This window comes from Corythoichthys intestinalis, chromosome 2 (assembly GCF_030265065.1).
Source record: "Corythoichthys intestinalis isolate RoL2023-P3 chromosome 2, ASM3026506v1, whole genome shotgun sequence".
Lineage (NCBI taxonomy): Eukaryota > Metazoa > Chordata > Actinopteri > Syngnathiformes > Syngnathidae > Corythoichthys > Corythoichthys intestinalis.
The window spans coordinates 71,954,816-71,969,761 of NC_080396.1; the positions used below are offsets into that span (position 1 = coordinate 71,954,816).

Here is a 14,946-nt window from a genome sequence, read left to right on the forward strand (position 1 = left end):
AAAAAGCGAAGACTGAGAGCTCAAAGGCCAGGCAATATAGTGAAAGCTATTTTTGAGTGATTGAAAAGCAAACCCCATCGTAACTAAGCACCATCAGCTCATTACAGCTCGTTCATGTCAAGTGAGCTGGCCGGTTGCACATTTAAGATTACAGGTTGGCGGGGAGCCAGATGCACTCATCAAAAGAGCCACATATGACTCATGAGAAAAAGGTTCCCGTCCCCTGAACCAAAGCATACTGCAAAAGCTACTCAGGAATGGTTAAAAAAGAACCAGGTAAATGTGTTGGAGAGGCGAGTCAAAGCCCAGACTTCAATCCTATATAGAATTTGTGGATGGACTGGAAAAGGGATGTTCTTGGCCGATACCCACGCAACCTGACAGAGCTTGAGCAGTTTTGCAAAGAAGAAGAAGGGCAAAATTGCAGTGGGCAGATGTACAAGACTGACTGAGACAAATCCACGCTGACTCACTGTTGCGATTGTAGCCAAAGGTGCATCTACAAAATACTGACTTGATAGAAGTGAAACATTATGCAAGCAATTACTTGTAATTGACATTACTCCGTACAAATCTGTTTTCACTTTGACATTAAAAAGTTTTGTCCAAGAAATGTTTTGTCCAAATTCCAAATCCTTTTGACCATGATTGATTTATGAATTCAATGAAAGGGGTGAATACTTAAAATAGGCACCGTACTCACATAAGTCACGGTGAAGCTCGCCCTCCATTTTGTAGCAGCTTTAAATTCACTGGTGACAACTGCGAGCCAGCCAAACGTCAAGTGACCTAGTTGAGGCTCTGCTGTCACTTTCCATTTCTCTCAAATGACATCACTTTAGGGTAAAGATCGGAGACGCGGGATGCTGATTTCGAGCTCGGGTTTATGTCACGTGTGCCACGTTTCCGTCTGACCTGCTACCTTTAATGTCAAGCACCCAGAGACCAGACGCGGCAAACAAAAGCGAACGGTGGGAATCGTCACCGTACGACGGAGTCCTAGGGCCATATAATAAGGGGAGGGGAAAAAATGAAAAGGCCTGTGAGAATAAAGTTGTAATATTATTGGATTAAAGTTGTAATATTACAATAAAGAAGTCAAAATGTTTGGAGAATAATATTATGAGAGAAAAGTTGAAATGTTAGGAGAAAAAAGTAATATTACAAAGTCATAATATTACATGTAAAAAGTAAAGGAAAAAACGTAATACAGTGATCTCTCGTTCTTCGCGGCTAAAGGATAAAGCCATTTTTTAAATGTTTTTTTTTAGGGTGTGTTCAATGTTTTTATTCAGATTTAACAGCTTTGGAAAGAGATGCATATAAGACATATACTCCGGGGGGGAAAAGGGAAAGGTATAATTAAAAAAAATGTGTAGGTATATTTTAATTGGTTTTTAAGGACTGCAAATGGAATACAGTGAAACGCACGCTTCATCTACGTCGTGCTGAATCCATTTTTGGAGAATCTGTGGGTTTCTCTGGTTTGATTTAGCAGTTTTTACTTTGTCTACACCAGTGGTTCCTAACTGGGGTTAGATCGAACCCCAGGGGTTCGGTGAGTAAGCCTCGGGTTTGGTGAAGGTTAAGAAACACAGAGCCTTATTTAGTACACTGACTAAATCTAGGCAAAGTGGTGTTTTAGACCAGGTTTTGGACTGGTTTTCCCTCAATTTACAGGCTTTATTCCATTTCTCTCAAATACTAGGCCTCTAATGGGAGGAGAAATCAGTTTGCTCAGTGAAGGTTTACTGGCACATGGTACGAAGAAGTATAACAGACCTACAAACAGTGAAGTGCGTGGATAATTTTAAAAAAAAATAAAAATTGCGTCATTTTACCCCATGAAAACAGTATGTGATGCAAGGATTCATTCACTCATTTTCCGAGTCGCTTATCCTCACGAGGGTCATGGGGGTGCTGGAGCCATTCCCAGCTAACTATGGGCAGTAAGGCAGGGTACACCCTGAAACGGTTGTGAGCCAACGCAGGGCACAAGCAGCCATTCATGTGAGAATAAAACGAGAATGTAGACATGAAAACAAAAAATGTCAGTGTCAAATGAAATTAGTTTAATTTCACTTACCAACATGAAAATCAAAATTTGAAATCTGGAAGAAATTTAAACAGGGGATTAGATGTTAGTATGCTAGGTTTTGAATTTGTTAAAAAAAAATGGCTTTATTACGAAAATCTGAAGGGTTCGGTGAATGCACCTGTGTAACCCGTAGGGTTCGGTACCTTTAGCAAGGTTAAGAACCACTGGTCTACACACTGCTTACTTCAACCGCACTTAATGTTGTTCTGTCTAAACCGGGAGTCCGTAGCAGAAAATGTCAAAAATGGCGCCGCGCATGTTTCGTTCAGGAAACTTGTCTACATTGTGCTTCAAACTTCGTGCCCACTGTCCTTCTTGGACTTTTTTCAATTTAAATAGTACAGTACAGTGGTACCTCTTTTTACGAAATTAATCGGTTTTGGAAGTAGTTTTCTAACTTGAAAATTTTGTAAGTAGAGACGCGTTTTCCATGTAATTCCCTAATCTGTTCCAAGCCCCCCCAAAACTCAGACATAAATATTTTTTAATGCATAAAAATGCATCAGAACATGTAACAAATATTTGTTACAATTGGATTATTGCACAATAAACATGAAATCAGAGTTGTGCATAATGTAATAAACCGAGATTAAAGAATCCAAAGGTGGGTAGTAACGCGTTACATGTACTCCGTTACATTTACTTGAGTACCTTGAGAAAAACGTACTTCTAAGAGTAGATTTACTAAGCCATACTTTTTACTTGAGTATATTTGTGAAGAAAAAAACGCTACTTTTACTCCGCTAGTTTGGGCTACACAAGAGTCGTTCTGTTTTTCCTTATACTACATATTACATTTATTATTTTTTTCGCTAGCGATGCTATTGCCAAGAGTAGCGCTACTAATTTCACCAATGAGATGTCGCAACAATAATCACATGACTCCATTACACAAATGCTTGCCGTTCAATGATCATGCAAGCCTGTTCAATCACCGTAACAAATGAAGTATTTGACAAAGAGCGCTAACCTCAACATGAATCGAAATCGCGGATTTAAAACTCTCCCAGTTTTTATTTGGCACCGATTGACTACGGAGAACCGGAGATATGAGCCTTTTAATTTCATAATAGTAACTATGAAGGAACTACAGTATTCACTACTCAAACTAGCAACTATTTTCTCCAACTAGAGGGCAGGGCACTCATACTGTTTGGACGAATAATGCTTGCTTACTGTTTTGTTTTGTTTTTTTCCTTTGGCTTAATGTGGTTATGCAATGGGTGTTTGTACAGTATAATAACAGTTCATATAGGTAAGTTTACGCTGAGAGAATAAAATAATACCATTGTTTAAAAAAAAAAATCACAAAAGTAAGCAGTTACTCAAAATGTTACTCATTACTTGAGTATTCTTTTCACTGGATACTTTTTTTTTTACTTGTACTTGAGTATATTTTTTGGATCACTACTTTTACTTGAATAACATTATTTTGAAGTAACGCTGCTCTTACTTGAGTAAAATTTTTGTCTACTCTACCCACCTCTGAAAGAAAAGTTAAGACACTCATGTGAAGCTGTTGGAACCTGGGGGGCGAATGAAGAGGACACTGGGTTTACACACATACACATACAGTAGAGGTCCCCTCTTAGCCAGTTGGATGTCAGGAATGCTAGGCAATAGCCAATGGCAGAACAGCTATAAGTATGTTACATTCAGTCAACTCTGAAAATTCAGTATGTAGAGGAGTTCTTAAGTAGAGATACCACTGTATTTTATTTAAAAAATGTTACAATATAGGTAATTACTGTATATATGTACAAATCATTGTTTTCTTTTATATATACAGTGCTGGCCAAAAGTATTGACACCCCTGCAATTCTGTCAGATAATGCACAATTTCTCTCAGAAAATGATTTCAATTACAAATGCTTTAGTAGTAACATCTTCATTTGTTTTGCTAGCAATGAAAAAACACAAAAGGGAATAGAATTTTTCAAAAAATCATTATCATTTTACACAACTCCAAAAATGGGCCGGACAAAAAGTATTGGCACCCTTAAAAAAAATCATGTGTTGCTTCTCTAATTTGTGTAAGTAACAGCACATTTTACTTACCTGTGGTACATAACAGGTGGTGGCAATAACTAAATCACACTTGCAGCCAGTTAAAATGGATTAAAGTTGACTCAACCTCTGTCCTGTGTCCTTGTGTGTACTACATTGAGCATGGAGAAAAGAAAGAAGACCAAATAACTGTCTGAGGACTTGAGAAGCAAAATTGTGAGGAAGCATGGGCAATCTCAAGGCTACAAGTCCATCTCCAAAGACCTGAATGTTCCTGTGTATACCATACGCAGTGTCCTCAATAATAGCAAAGCCCATGGCACTGTTGGTAACCTCCCTAGATGTGGACGGGGGGGGGAAAAATTGATGTGAGATTTCAACGAAAGATTGTGCGGATGGTGGATAAAGAACCTCGACTAACATCCAAACAAGTTCAAGCTGTCCCGCAGTCCAAGGGTACAACAGTGTCAACCCGTACTATCCGTAGGAGTCTGAATGAAAAAGGACTCTATGGTAGGATACCCAGGAAGACCCCACTTCTGACCCAGAGACATAAAAAAGCCAGGCTGGAGTTTGCCAACACTTACCTGAGAAAGCTAAAAACTTTTTGGAAGAATGTTCTCTGGTCAGATGTGACAAAAGTAGAGCTGTTTGGGAAAAGGCATCAACATAGAGTTTACAGGGACAAAAAAAAATGTGGCCTTCAAATAAAAGAACACGGTCAACACAGTCAAACATGGTGGAGGTTCCCTGATGTTTTGGGGTTGCTTTGCTGCCTCTGGCACTGGACTGCTTGACTGTGTGCATGGCATGATGAAGTCTGAAGACTACCAACAAATTTTGCAGCATAATGTAGGGCCCAGTATGAGAGAGCTGGGTCTCCCTCAGAGGTCATGGGTCTTGCAGCAGGACAATGACCCAGAACACACTTCAAAAAGCACTAGAATACGGTTTGAGGGAAAGCACTGGAGACTTCTAAAATGGCCAGCAATGAGTCCAGACCTGAATCCCATAGAACACCTGTGGAGAGATCTGAAAATGGCTGTTTGGAGAAGGCACCCTTCAAATCTCAGAGACCTGGAGCAGTTGGCCAAAGAAGAATGGTCTAAAATTCCAGCAAAGCATTGCAAGAAACTCATAGATGGATACCGGAAGCAGTTGTTCGCAGTTATTTTGTCCAAAGGTTGTGCTACCAAGTATTAGGCTGAGGGTGCCAATAATTATGTCCGGCCCATATTTAAGAGTTTTGTGTAAAATGATTTTTTTTTTTTTTTTTTAAATTCTCTTTTGTGTTTTTTCTTTGCAAGCAAAGTATATGAAGATATTACTACCAAAGCATTAGTAATTGCAATCATTTTCTGGGAGAAATTAAGCATTATCTGACAGAATTGCAGGGGTGCCAACACTTTTGGCCAGAACTGTATATCTAATTTATATAATAATTATTACATTTACAGTGCTTAAAAACATGTATTAAAATACATGTTTTTTATCTGGGAAGAAAAGGGAGAAAAATGTATCTTTCCAATTCTGTTAAATCTGAATAAATACATTGAACATACACACCCACACAAAAAGCTCCGCCTCTACTTCGTGGATTTTCGATTTTCGCAGTGGACTGTTCCCTTGAACAGCGAAAAACAAGGGATCACTGTAATTATAATATAAATTAAATATGTAAAACAGAAAATAATGATTTGTACATGCATACAGTATATCTCAACATTTTTTAAATAAAATACAGTGGTAACTATTTAAAATTGTCTCTACATACAGAATTTTCAGGTTAAGACACGCCTCAATGGGAAGATGTTGCCTCTTGTTAAGGAAGAAATTTCAGGATATTGAAGGGAAAAGGTACCGTTCTCGCACACGCCATATTATTGTTTGCATTAGTCTAACACATTCATCTAACTGTAGTTTAGGCAGACTTCACTCAGTGCCTTTGACACAGTAAAGTTAATCAACTTATCTGCGCTCATGAGGGGGAAAAGGAAAAATGGTACCGTTTCTCGTAGGCACTGTCTAACTGTTTGCATTACTCGAACACACGTAATATAATCAATCAGGGAATAGTATAATTTCTCATATTCACTTTAGGACTGCACTACTCTAACACACCTAATGTAAAATAAATAGCACACCATAGTTTAAAGAAACAGAATAGATACACAACGCCATCTTATCACAGAAGCCCAAACGTGTGCGCCACGAGCAAGATTGATGCACCAACTCTGGCAATCAGTCCTCCCGACAAACGAACAAGGACAAAGACCAGCGCGCTTTGTCCTAAAACAAGTAGTGCCCGCCCGGATAACAAAGTTGATAGCAGGCGCTTGTGACTTAAAGACCAGCGTCAGTCGCTGTGGCAACCACATCCCATCCACGCACGAACCTAAACAGCCCGAAACCGGCCAGAGAGGGATGATCCCAAAGCAACACCCGGACACACCTTCGGCCGGCCCACAGGCTTAAAAAACACTGGACACTGAGATAAGACAGATTTGCTGCTCGGAAACATTTGCTATGTAGCCTTGTGTTGGAGTCAGCATTGTTCCCTCCGTCGTCTGTTTTTGCCTTGTTTTTGACCATTGTCGACGAATAAATTGTCAACCTGTTTTCCGTGAGTCTTCTTTCAACTTTTGAAACATGGAGTCAGTACAAAGGGTTAAAATAAGAAGAGAACGCGCGAAGTTCCGCCTTCCCGGTTGGCGCACGCAAGGCAGCATCGGCCGAGCGGCACTTGTTTTGGCTGTCGCTGTTTCCGTGCGAGGCGAATTTTAACAATAGAAATGCAAAAATACAGTATGACTGGTACTCGCAGCCCCCAAAGTGACTGAACATATACTTATAGCTGCTCTGCCATTGGCTATTGCCTAGCATTCCTTGTATCCAATTGGGTAAGAGGAGACCTCTTCTGTAAGTTTGTGTATCCCAGCGTCCTCTTCATTCGCCCCGTGTGTTCTGACAGCTTTACATGAGTGTATTAATTCTTTATTCTTGGTTTTTACATAATGCACAACTCTGATTTTAGGTTTATTGTTCAATAATCGTATTGTAACATGCATTTGTTACATGTTCTCATGCATTTTTATGCATTATTATAGTTTAATGTCTTAATTTTGGGGGGCTTGGAACAGATTCGTGCATTTACATGGAAATGGATTCACTTCATATACTTTGTGTAGTGCAGCGCGCAGTCTCATACAGTATTAAGTACGAAAAATTACCAAAATTATAACATTGCCATTTAGCCGTGCTGAATTAATGTCAATTACATAGTATTACTTTAATCTTGTAATCCGGTAATATGTTTTTTCCTCGCAATACTGCGACTTTATTCTCGTAATAGTACGTAAAGAACGTAATGTACATATGTAAAAGAAAAATCCAGAAATATTTGTATCGAGAATGAATAAAACTATCAACTCATGATGGTTTTAAATATAAAATTTTATTACTGATACAACATTCAAATTAAACTCTCCATTCACACGGTCAAAAAACAGACACACTTTTCGATTAACAGTGGCACCAAAAATATCAAGACAGAAAAAAAGTAAGGCAACTTTTCCTTTTTTTTTTTTTTTCTTTTACAAAAACCAGTGATAAATATGACAAATCAAAAAGGCACAAGGAATATATTGTATATATTAAAAAAGACCATGCAGGCACATTAGGATGGAATGGGATTGATTGGTCATCAGAAATGAATGGAAAACAGTGATAAACGGCTTTTTTTGTTTGTTTTGTTTCTTTCAGCTTAACTCATTGACGCCGACGAGCATTAAACTCATTTCAATCCACAGCTAAATGATTGGACGCCACATGATTGGACGTCTATCATCGTCAATAGCAATGAAGGAGTTCATGGAGGCAGTCTTTGGTCAACCAAAACAGAAGTCAGGTAGAAAGGAAATTTTGGGGGGAGTCCAGTTCTAACATTGGCCACCAGGGGGTAGCAGAGCGTCATTAAAGTAGAGTAAATTTATTGTAAAGCAAGAGATGAACTCTTGGATGACATTGACGGGGATTGACGTCCAATTTGGTTGTACTGGGAAGGGTGGTGTTACAGTGCCATTTACGGCGATGGACGTCCAATGTTTTTGAAATGCGAGGGTATAAAAATCAATGGATATTTACATTTTTTATTTTTAAATGTAAACAGTTTGGAGGGAAAAATTTTTTTTATATACATTTATATTTATATAATTTATTTAATATTTACTAATAATTTTTTTAAAGATGTGACTAAGGCAATTATTTTAAGAAGGTGACGATTAATTTTACAGAAAATATTTATGCGGAAAAAAAAGGATTTGGACAAAAACATGAAGTTCATAATTGATTAATATATACCTATTTTAAATAATAATTTCAATATTTTGACGCATTATATAATTGACTGTTTTGCCTGACTTTTCAGAAAACACACACACACACAAAAAAATTGATTAAAATTCTTCATATTAAAAAAATTCTATTTAAAATGAAATTGCAAATTGCCACCTTAAAATATTTGATTTAGTGAATATCATCAAAACAAATTAAATTATAACGTTTTTTAAAAAATTGAATACATAGTGTTTTTCCATGAATTTTATTTTAAAATCTTGTAATAATAATAATAATAATGATAATTAAAAATTGACACTAGTTACCTAAGTGATTTTTGGCCATATTTAGACTTATATTGATTTATTATTTTATTTTATTTCATTTATGCAAAAATGACTAAAGCAATTATTTTCAGAAGGTGATTAATTTTACAGAAAATATTATTGCGGAAAAAATGAATTTGGACAAAAACCTGAAGTTCATAATTTATTTTCTAATATATATGTATTTTAAATAATAATTTGAATATTTTGACGCATTATAGAACTATTCTACCTTGTTCTGCCTGATTTTTCCGAAAACAAAAACAAAAAAATTCATACTTACTAACAATTTTAATCAATATTGTTTAATAAATAAAAGATTGCAAATTGCCACCTTAAAATATTTGTTTTAGCCAATATTATCAAAACAAATGAAATTAAAACGTTTTTTAAAAATTGAATACATGGTCGTGTTTTTCCATAAATTTAATTTGAAAAACTTGTAATAACAATAATAATAATAAATAAAAAGAATATTTACCTAACTGATTTTTGGCCATATTTATAATTTATTTTATTTTATTCAGGCAAAAAAAAAATATGATCTCTGAATGGTTCATCAACTTCCTCTAATAACACGAGTTGCCAATTCGTCGAATCGTCACATCTTTCAACTGCGTTCCATTTGAACTGCAGCCCTAAATCCTAACCTTAACCAATTACCACCCTAACCTAAACCCAAACCTAACCCACCTCAAATGGATTGGACGTCTATAGCCGTCAATGGCAGCCAATGAGCTAAGCAGAAGCGACGACTCACACAAATCAACTGTGGAAAGCCTTGCAAATGTCCATTAAAGTGGTCAACTCCAAAAATCATTGGAAGATCCGGAAGGGACTTTTGGCACCGATTGATGTCTGCTCAGGAAGAAGGAAGGCTTCACAGCATGAACGACTGCGTGTGTTTGAAATCCTGTGGCTGAAACAAGACATGCTTCTGTGGGAAATGTAGTTATTCGAAATAAGACTTAGCATCCATTTTGGCTTTGTACTTCGAATTCTTTTGATAGACAATTCACAAACATTTATACCACTGTTGCACCAATACTTTTTTTCAGCTCCCGATACATATTCATGAGGTATTGTGGATACTGATAGGGCGCTAAAATGACATCGCCACGGACAGCGACAGTCACGTTTTTTTTTTTTTTTTTACTTTTAAATTTTTGCCTTCAGCATGAGCAGTCCCGTTTGGGTCCTGGGGTTTGTGTGTACCGTAATTTTCCCCCTCATTTTGAATCCTGCAGCTTATTGTCCAGTGCGGCTTATTTGTAGATTTATTTGGGTTAACAGAAAACACTTTATTTGACGGCGGCATCATAAGACTGCCATAAGACCCTCATAATTAAGACATGACACTATCATGGGCATTACTGAATGCGTATGAAAGATTAAGTATCATCCAGCAAATAATGTCAGTAACCCCATTAATGTCCAGCTCTTTTACATCCATTCAAAAGTGAGATAATTTGCCGGATGACACAAAATGACATCTGTCATAAGCATCCATTAATGCTCATGGCAGTGTCATGTTAGAATTATGATGGTCTTATGACAGTTTTATGGATTCACTGTCAAATAATGTGTTACCAAATACCATAGCTTGCAATTAATGAAACAACTGGAACAGTAACTGAAGAAATCATTTAGCAATTGTTATTTAATATTTACATTTGTAGCGCTGCAATGTATGCTAAGAGGCATGTTGAATGACGACAGTGTTGACATGCAAAATGCTTCAAGAAGCTTCATTTGGCCATCACCACTCCCTTGGGGGAGACAGTCAACCTCTGCTGCCATCTGCTATCAACACTGTTGTCATGCAACATGCCTCCTAACATTGAGCGCTACAGATAATAATAATTATAATAATAATAATAATTGCTAATTATTTCTTTAGTTACTGCTCTAGTTGTTCCATTAATTGCAAGCTATGGTATTTGGGAACACTTTATTTGACAGTGGCGCCATAAAACAGTCATAAGAACATCATAATTATAACTTGACACTGCCATGAGCATTAATGGATGCTTGCAATTAATGAAACAACAGGAACAGTAACTGAAGAAATAATTAGCAGATATCATGAATTTTGATTGTTATTTGCATCTGTGGCGCTGCAATGCATGCTAGGAGGCATGTTGCATGACAACAGTGTTGACAGCAGGGGGCAGCAGAGGTTGACTGTCTTCCCAGAAAGGTGGTGATGGCCAAATGAAGCTTTTTAAAGCATCATCATTTGGTCTTAGCCAGTCTTATGATAACAAAGACCAGTCGTATGATGCTTCAACTACTGAAGTTACTGACATAATTTGCCAAATGATATTTAATCTGGAATTGGACGTCTAGCGCCGTCAATGGCACCCAGTGGGCTAATGTAAACACTATTCTAACGGAAGGTTTTGGTAGCATCCTGTTGGTTCCCTTTTTTTTTTTAACAGAGGCACCTTTTTTAAAACGATATATCGATTCTTGGTGGGAGGATATCGATAACTCACCTTTCCAATACGTTGCCACACCCCTGCTATAAACCATGAAAAAGTTTCATGTTTGAAGGAAAGATTGCGTTTGGAGAACACCGCCAGCTTAACATTGTTTTTAGCTCTTAGCCTCAATGTAGCAATGCTAACCTTGTACAAAGTGTAATACGTGTATTTTATTAATTTGTTTGTTTGAAATTTAGTTTTACGGTGTGTTGATAAGCAATAAACATCTTTAAAAGAACTCGAGTCCATTATTTTTGGGGGAAAAAATCAGTACGGTAGCGGCATCGGCCAAACCCACACACACAGGAATCGGTATCGGGAGCCCAAAAAATGCTACGCATATAAAACATTTTCTGTGAATGTGTCTTAAAACTGGACAATTCAATTAAAACGATTGCAGCTAAAGCGGTAACTCCAAACAGGAAGTCTGATGACACGATTCCAGTGACCTCAATTTCATAACGGTCTGTGTCGCAACAATAAGAATAATAAAGAAATTTGAAAAACTTACTTCCTGTGGCGGCGGGATATAGTTGACATTGGACCTGAAAGACATAGCAACAATTATTAATTCAAACTTATATATATATATATATATTTATTTATTTTTCTTCTAAAAATTAAATTGTTTTTTTTTTTTCGCAAAAAAAAAAAAAAAAGTACATCTAGCAACAAAATATTCAATATATTATTCCATTAGAAAGAGTTTGGTGTGTTTTTGTGAATTGATTCCAGTGATTATATAGGTAGTCCCTGGTTTCTGAATAAATTACGATCCTGCACTGGCGATGTAACCCGGATTAACCCTTTCAGAATTAACCCTTTGAATACCTCAGTCATAACACAGTCCAGCCAGACCCAACGCTGCCACCAGAGGGCAGTGTATCCTCCATCTTCAAACAAAATACAATCCTTTTGGACTGTTTGGATAGTTTTTTTTAGACCCGGAAATAAAATCGAAAAATTGTGATTCACATTTCCTATTTCCTGTTGATTTTAGATAATTTTGGGTCGCTTTCTTATTCATTTTAGGGTACTCCCAGGTCACTTCCTGTTGATTTGGGGTCAATTCAGGTATATTTTGGAGCATTTCATGTTGATTTTAGAGCACGTTGTGTGACTTTGCTATTTTTTAGGGTATTTACAGGTCACTGCCTGTTGATTTTGGGTCACTTTCTGCACATTTTGGGTCTTTGCAAGGTCACTTCCTGTTGATTTGATGAGTTTTGGGTCACTTCCTTGTTCATTTTTTAGTACTTATGGGTCACTTTCTGTTGAGTTTGGGTCATTTCTGGTACATTTTGGGGCATTCCGTAGTCTCTTCCTGTATATTTTGGAATATTTCGGGTCACTTTCTTATTTTTTATGCTACTTACAGGTTCTGTTGATCTGGGGTCAGTTCTGGGACATTTAGGGTCATTCCAGGATTAATTCCTGTACATTTTAGATTATTTGCTATTGATTTGGTGAATTTCGGGACACTTCCTGATGAGTTTTGGTCACTTCCTGCACATTTTGCGTCATTACAGGGTTGCTTTCTATACATTTGGGATCATTTGCCATTGATTTGGGGAGTCTTGGGTCACTTCCTGCACATTTTGGGTCATTCCAGGCTCACTTCCTGCATGGATTGGACGTCCCGTGCCGCCAAAGGCGCTCAAACATGAGTTAACAATGAAGTGATCTGAAAATGCCCCCAAATGAATTTGAAATTACCCAAAATTTAGAGGAAGTGAGAGCCAAGCATTCCCACGCAATTTCTCCAGAAATGGCATTTTCTAGTTCATGCCGTAGGATTCAAAGGAAGAAAAAAAAACGTAGAGGACGTCGATGCCCAGGAATGCCTGAGATCCTTCACATCCGTCCGTCGCCCTGAGCATTAATGCTTTTTTATGGCTTTGTGTTTTGCATTGGCCTTCAGCCATCGTTACACTTACGTGTCCTCTGTTCTGTTCAGGTTTTGGTTGCTGATGTGAGAGCCACCGTGACACTGGGAGATCCAAAAAGACCTGTTGGGGGCGGGGCAGGGTGGGGTGGGGTAAGGCTCAGCGACTAGGTTAGCAAGCGCCACTGCACACCATGCTTGGTCTACACTCATGCAGCCAATCGGAATCTGCAAGGAACGGGCCAATCACATGCGGCCATTCACATGACCTTTGGTGTCACGTGCCGGGATCAAAAAGCATGAGTCCACAAAAATAATTCAAAATAAATGTTTTTAAAAATTGTATATAAATATTTTTGGGGTGTGGGGAAATCTTTAAAAAAATAAATAAAAATGAGGAATTTAAAAAAAAATAAATAATAAAAAACTTTAAATATATATTTTTATTTGTAATTATTAAAAAAAAAAAAATTTTTAAATAAATGAAAACAGGTTTTTTTCATGTTATTTTTGTATTTAATCAACAAAATTAACAGTATAAAAATTTTTTTTTTTGTTTGTTTATCCCATTTTCCCCCAACATTCAAAATAAACAATACATTTATTTGGTATACCGGTGTGTATTTTGGGATGTATTACATATGTATGTATTTTAAATAAATATTTTTTTCATAAAAAAACACAAATGAAAAAAATTCTACAAAGAGGGTAAAAAAAAAAAGATTTGAATTCTATGGCTGTAACAAAGCAGCTTGTTTAATAACACCAGAATCTCCCAAAATATACCTGAAGTGACCCAAAATCAGCAGGAAGTGACCTGGAAGTACCCTACAACAATAAGAAAGTGACCTAAAATGCTTAAAATCAACAGGAAATCCTCCAAAATAACATCGGAATCCCGCAAAATATACCTGAAATGACCTAAAATCAAAAGGAAGTGACCTAGAAGTACCCTACAAAAATAAGAAACTTTCCCAGTGTGCTCTAAAATTAATAGGAAATGCTCCAAAATAACACCAGAATCCCCCAAAATAAACCTGAAGTGACCTAAAATCAACAGGAAGTGACTTGGAAGTACCCTACAAAATGAAGAAAGTGTCCCAATATGCTCTAAAATCAACAGGAAATCCTCCAAAATAACACCGGACTCCACCAAAATATACCTGAAGTGACTCCAAATCAACAGGAAGTGCCCTAAAATTAATAAGGACATGACCCAGAATGAACTCATTGACAACAAGGGACATCCACTTCATTTAAATTTAGGAGGTTTGGCCATCAATGCTCAGCTTTCAGTGCCATTGACAAAGATAGACGTCCAAAGTCACGAGTGAATTCGGTGCCCTAAATGAAAATCTGCTGACAAATTTCAAACGGCGTCGCATTGTCTCAGAGTCTTTGTGAAGAAGCGAGTTTTATAAATAGGAAGTTGACACTGACAGCTCCAGTTAGCTGAGCGGGATAAGCATCAGACTTGAACAGAGACAAAGAGCTCTCACTCGCATCAGCCCGTCAAACTCCGACTAACAAGCCAGCAATCGAATCAAGTCCTGCGAGAGACGAGCCAGTCGCACCGCGTCACGCGTTTCCGTCTCTGCGGTCAGTACTGTACTTTGTGTTGTTATGGCAACAACAACCAAAAAAATCCAATTCGAGCGATGTCATCCTAGTTTAATAGACTGCGCTGATCTCCGATCTCCTTGCTGATTAACAGACGCTAATTACAAAATGTCTTTTCTGGGGTAAATGCGTGGGGGTGATTTGCTCTGATGGTCGGAAAGCCTTCGCGGGTCACCTCCTGTTAATTTT

General features: G+C 37.4%; 1 protein-coding gene across 1 annotated transcript in view; it reads right to left on the bottom strand.

The window, feature by feature from the left end:
• Positions 1-6,996: 6,996 nt before the first annotated feature.
• The window catches only part of LOC130910703 (junctional adhesion molecule 2A-like), a 51,956-nt gene continuing 44,006 nt past the window's right edge, over positions 6,997-14,946 (bottom strand). The window contains 2 exon segments of the mRNA XM_057828213.1: positions 6,997-9,685; positions 11,764-11,797. Coding sequence (XP_057684196.1) covers positions 9,647-9,685; positions 11,764-11,797 — 73 coding nt within the window. The 3' untranslated portion in view covers positions 6,997-9,646.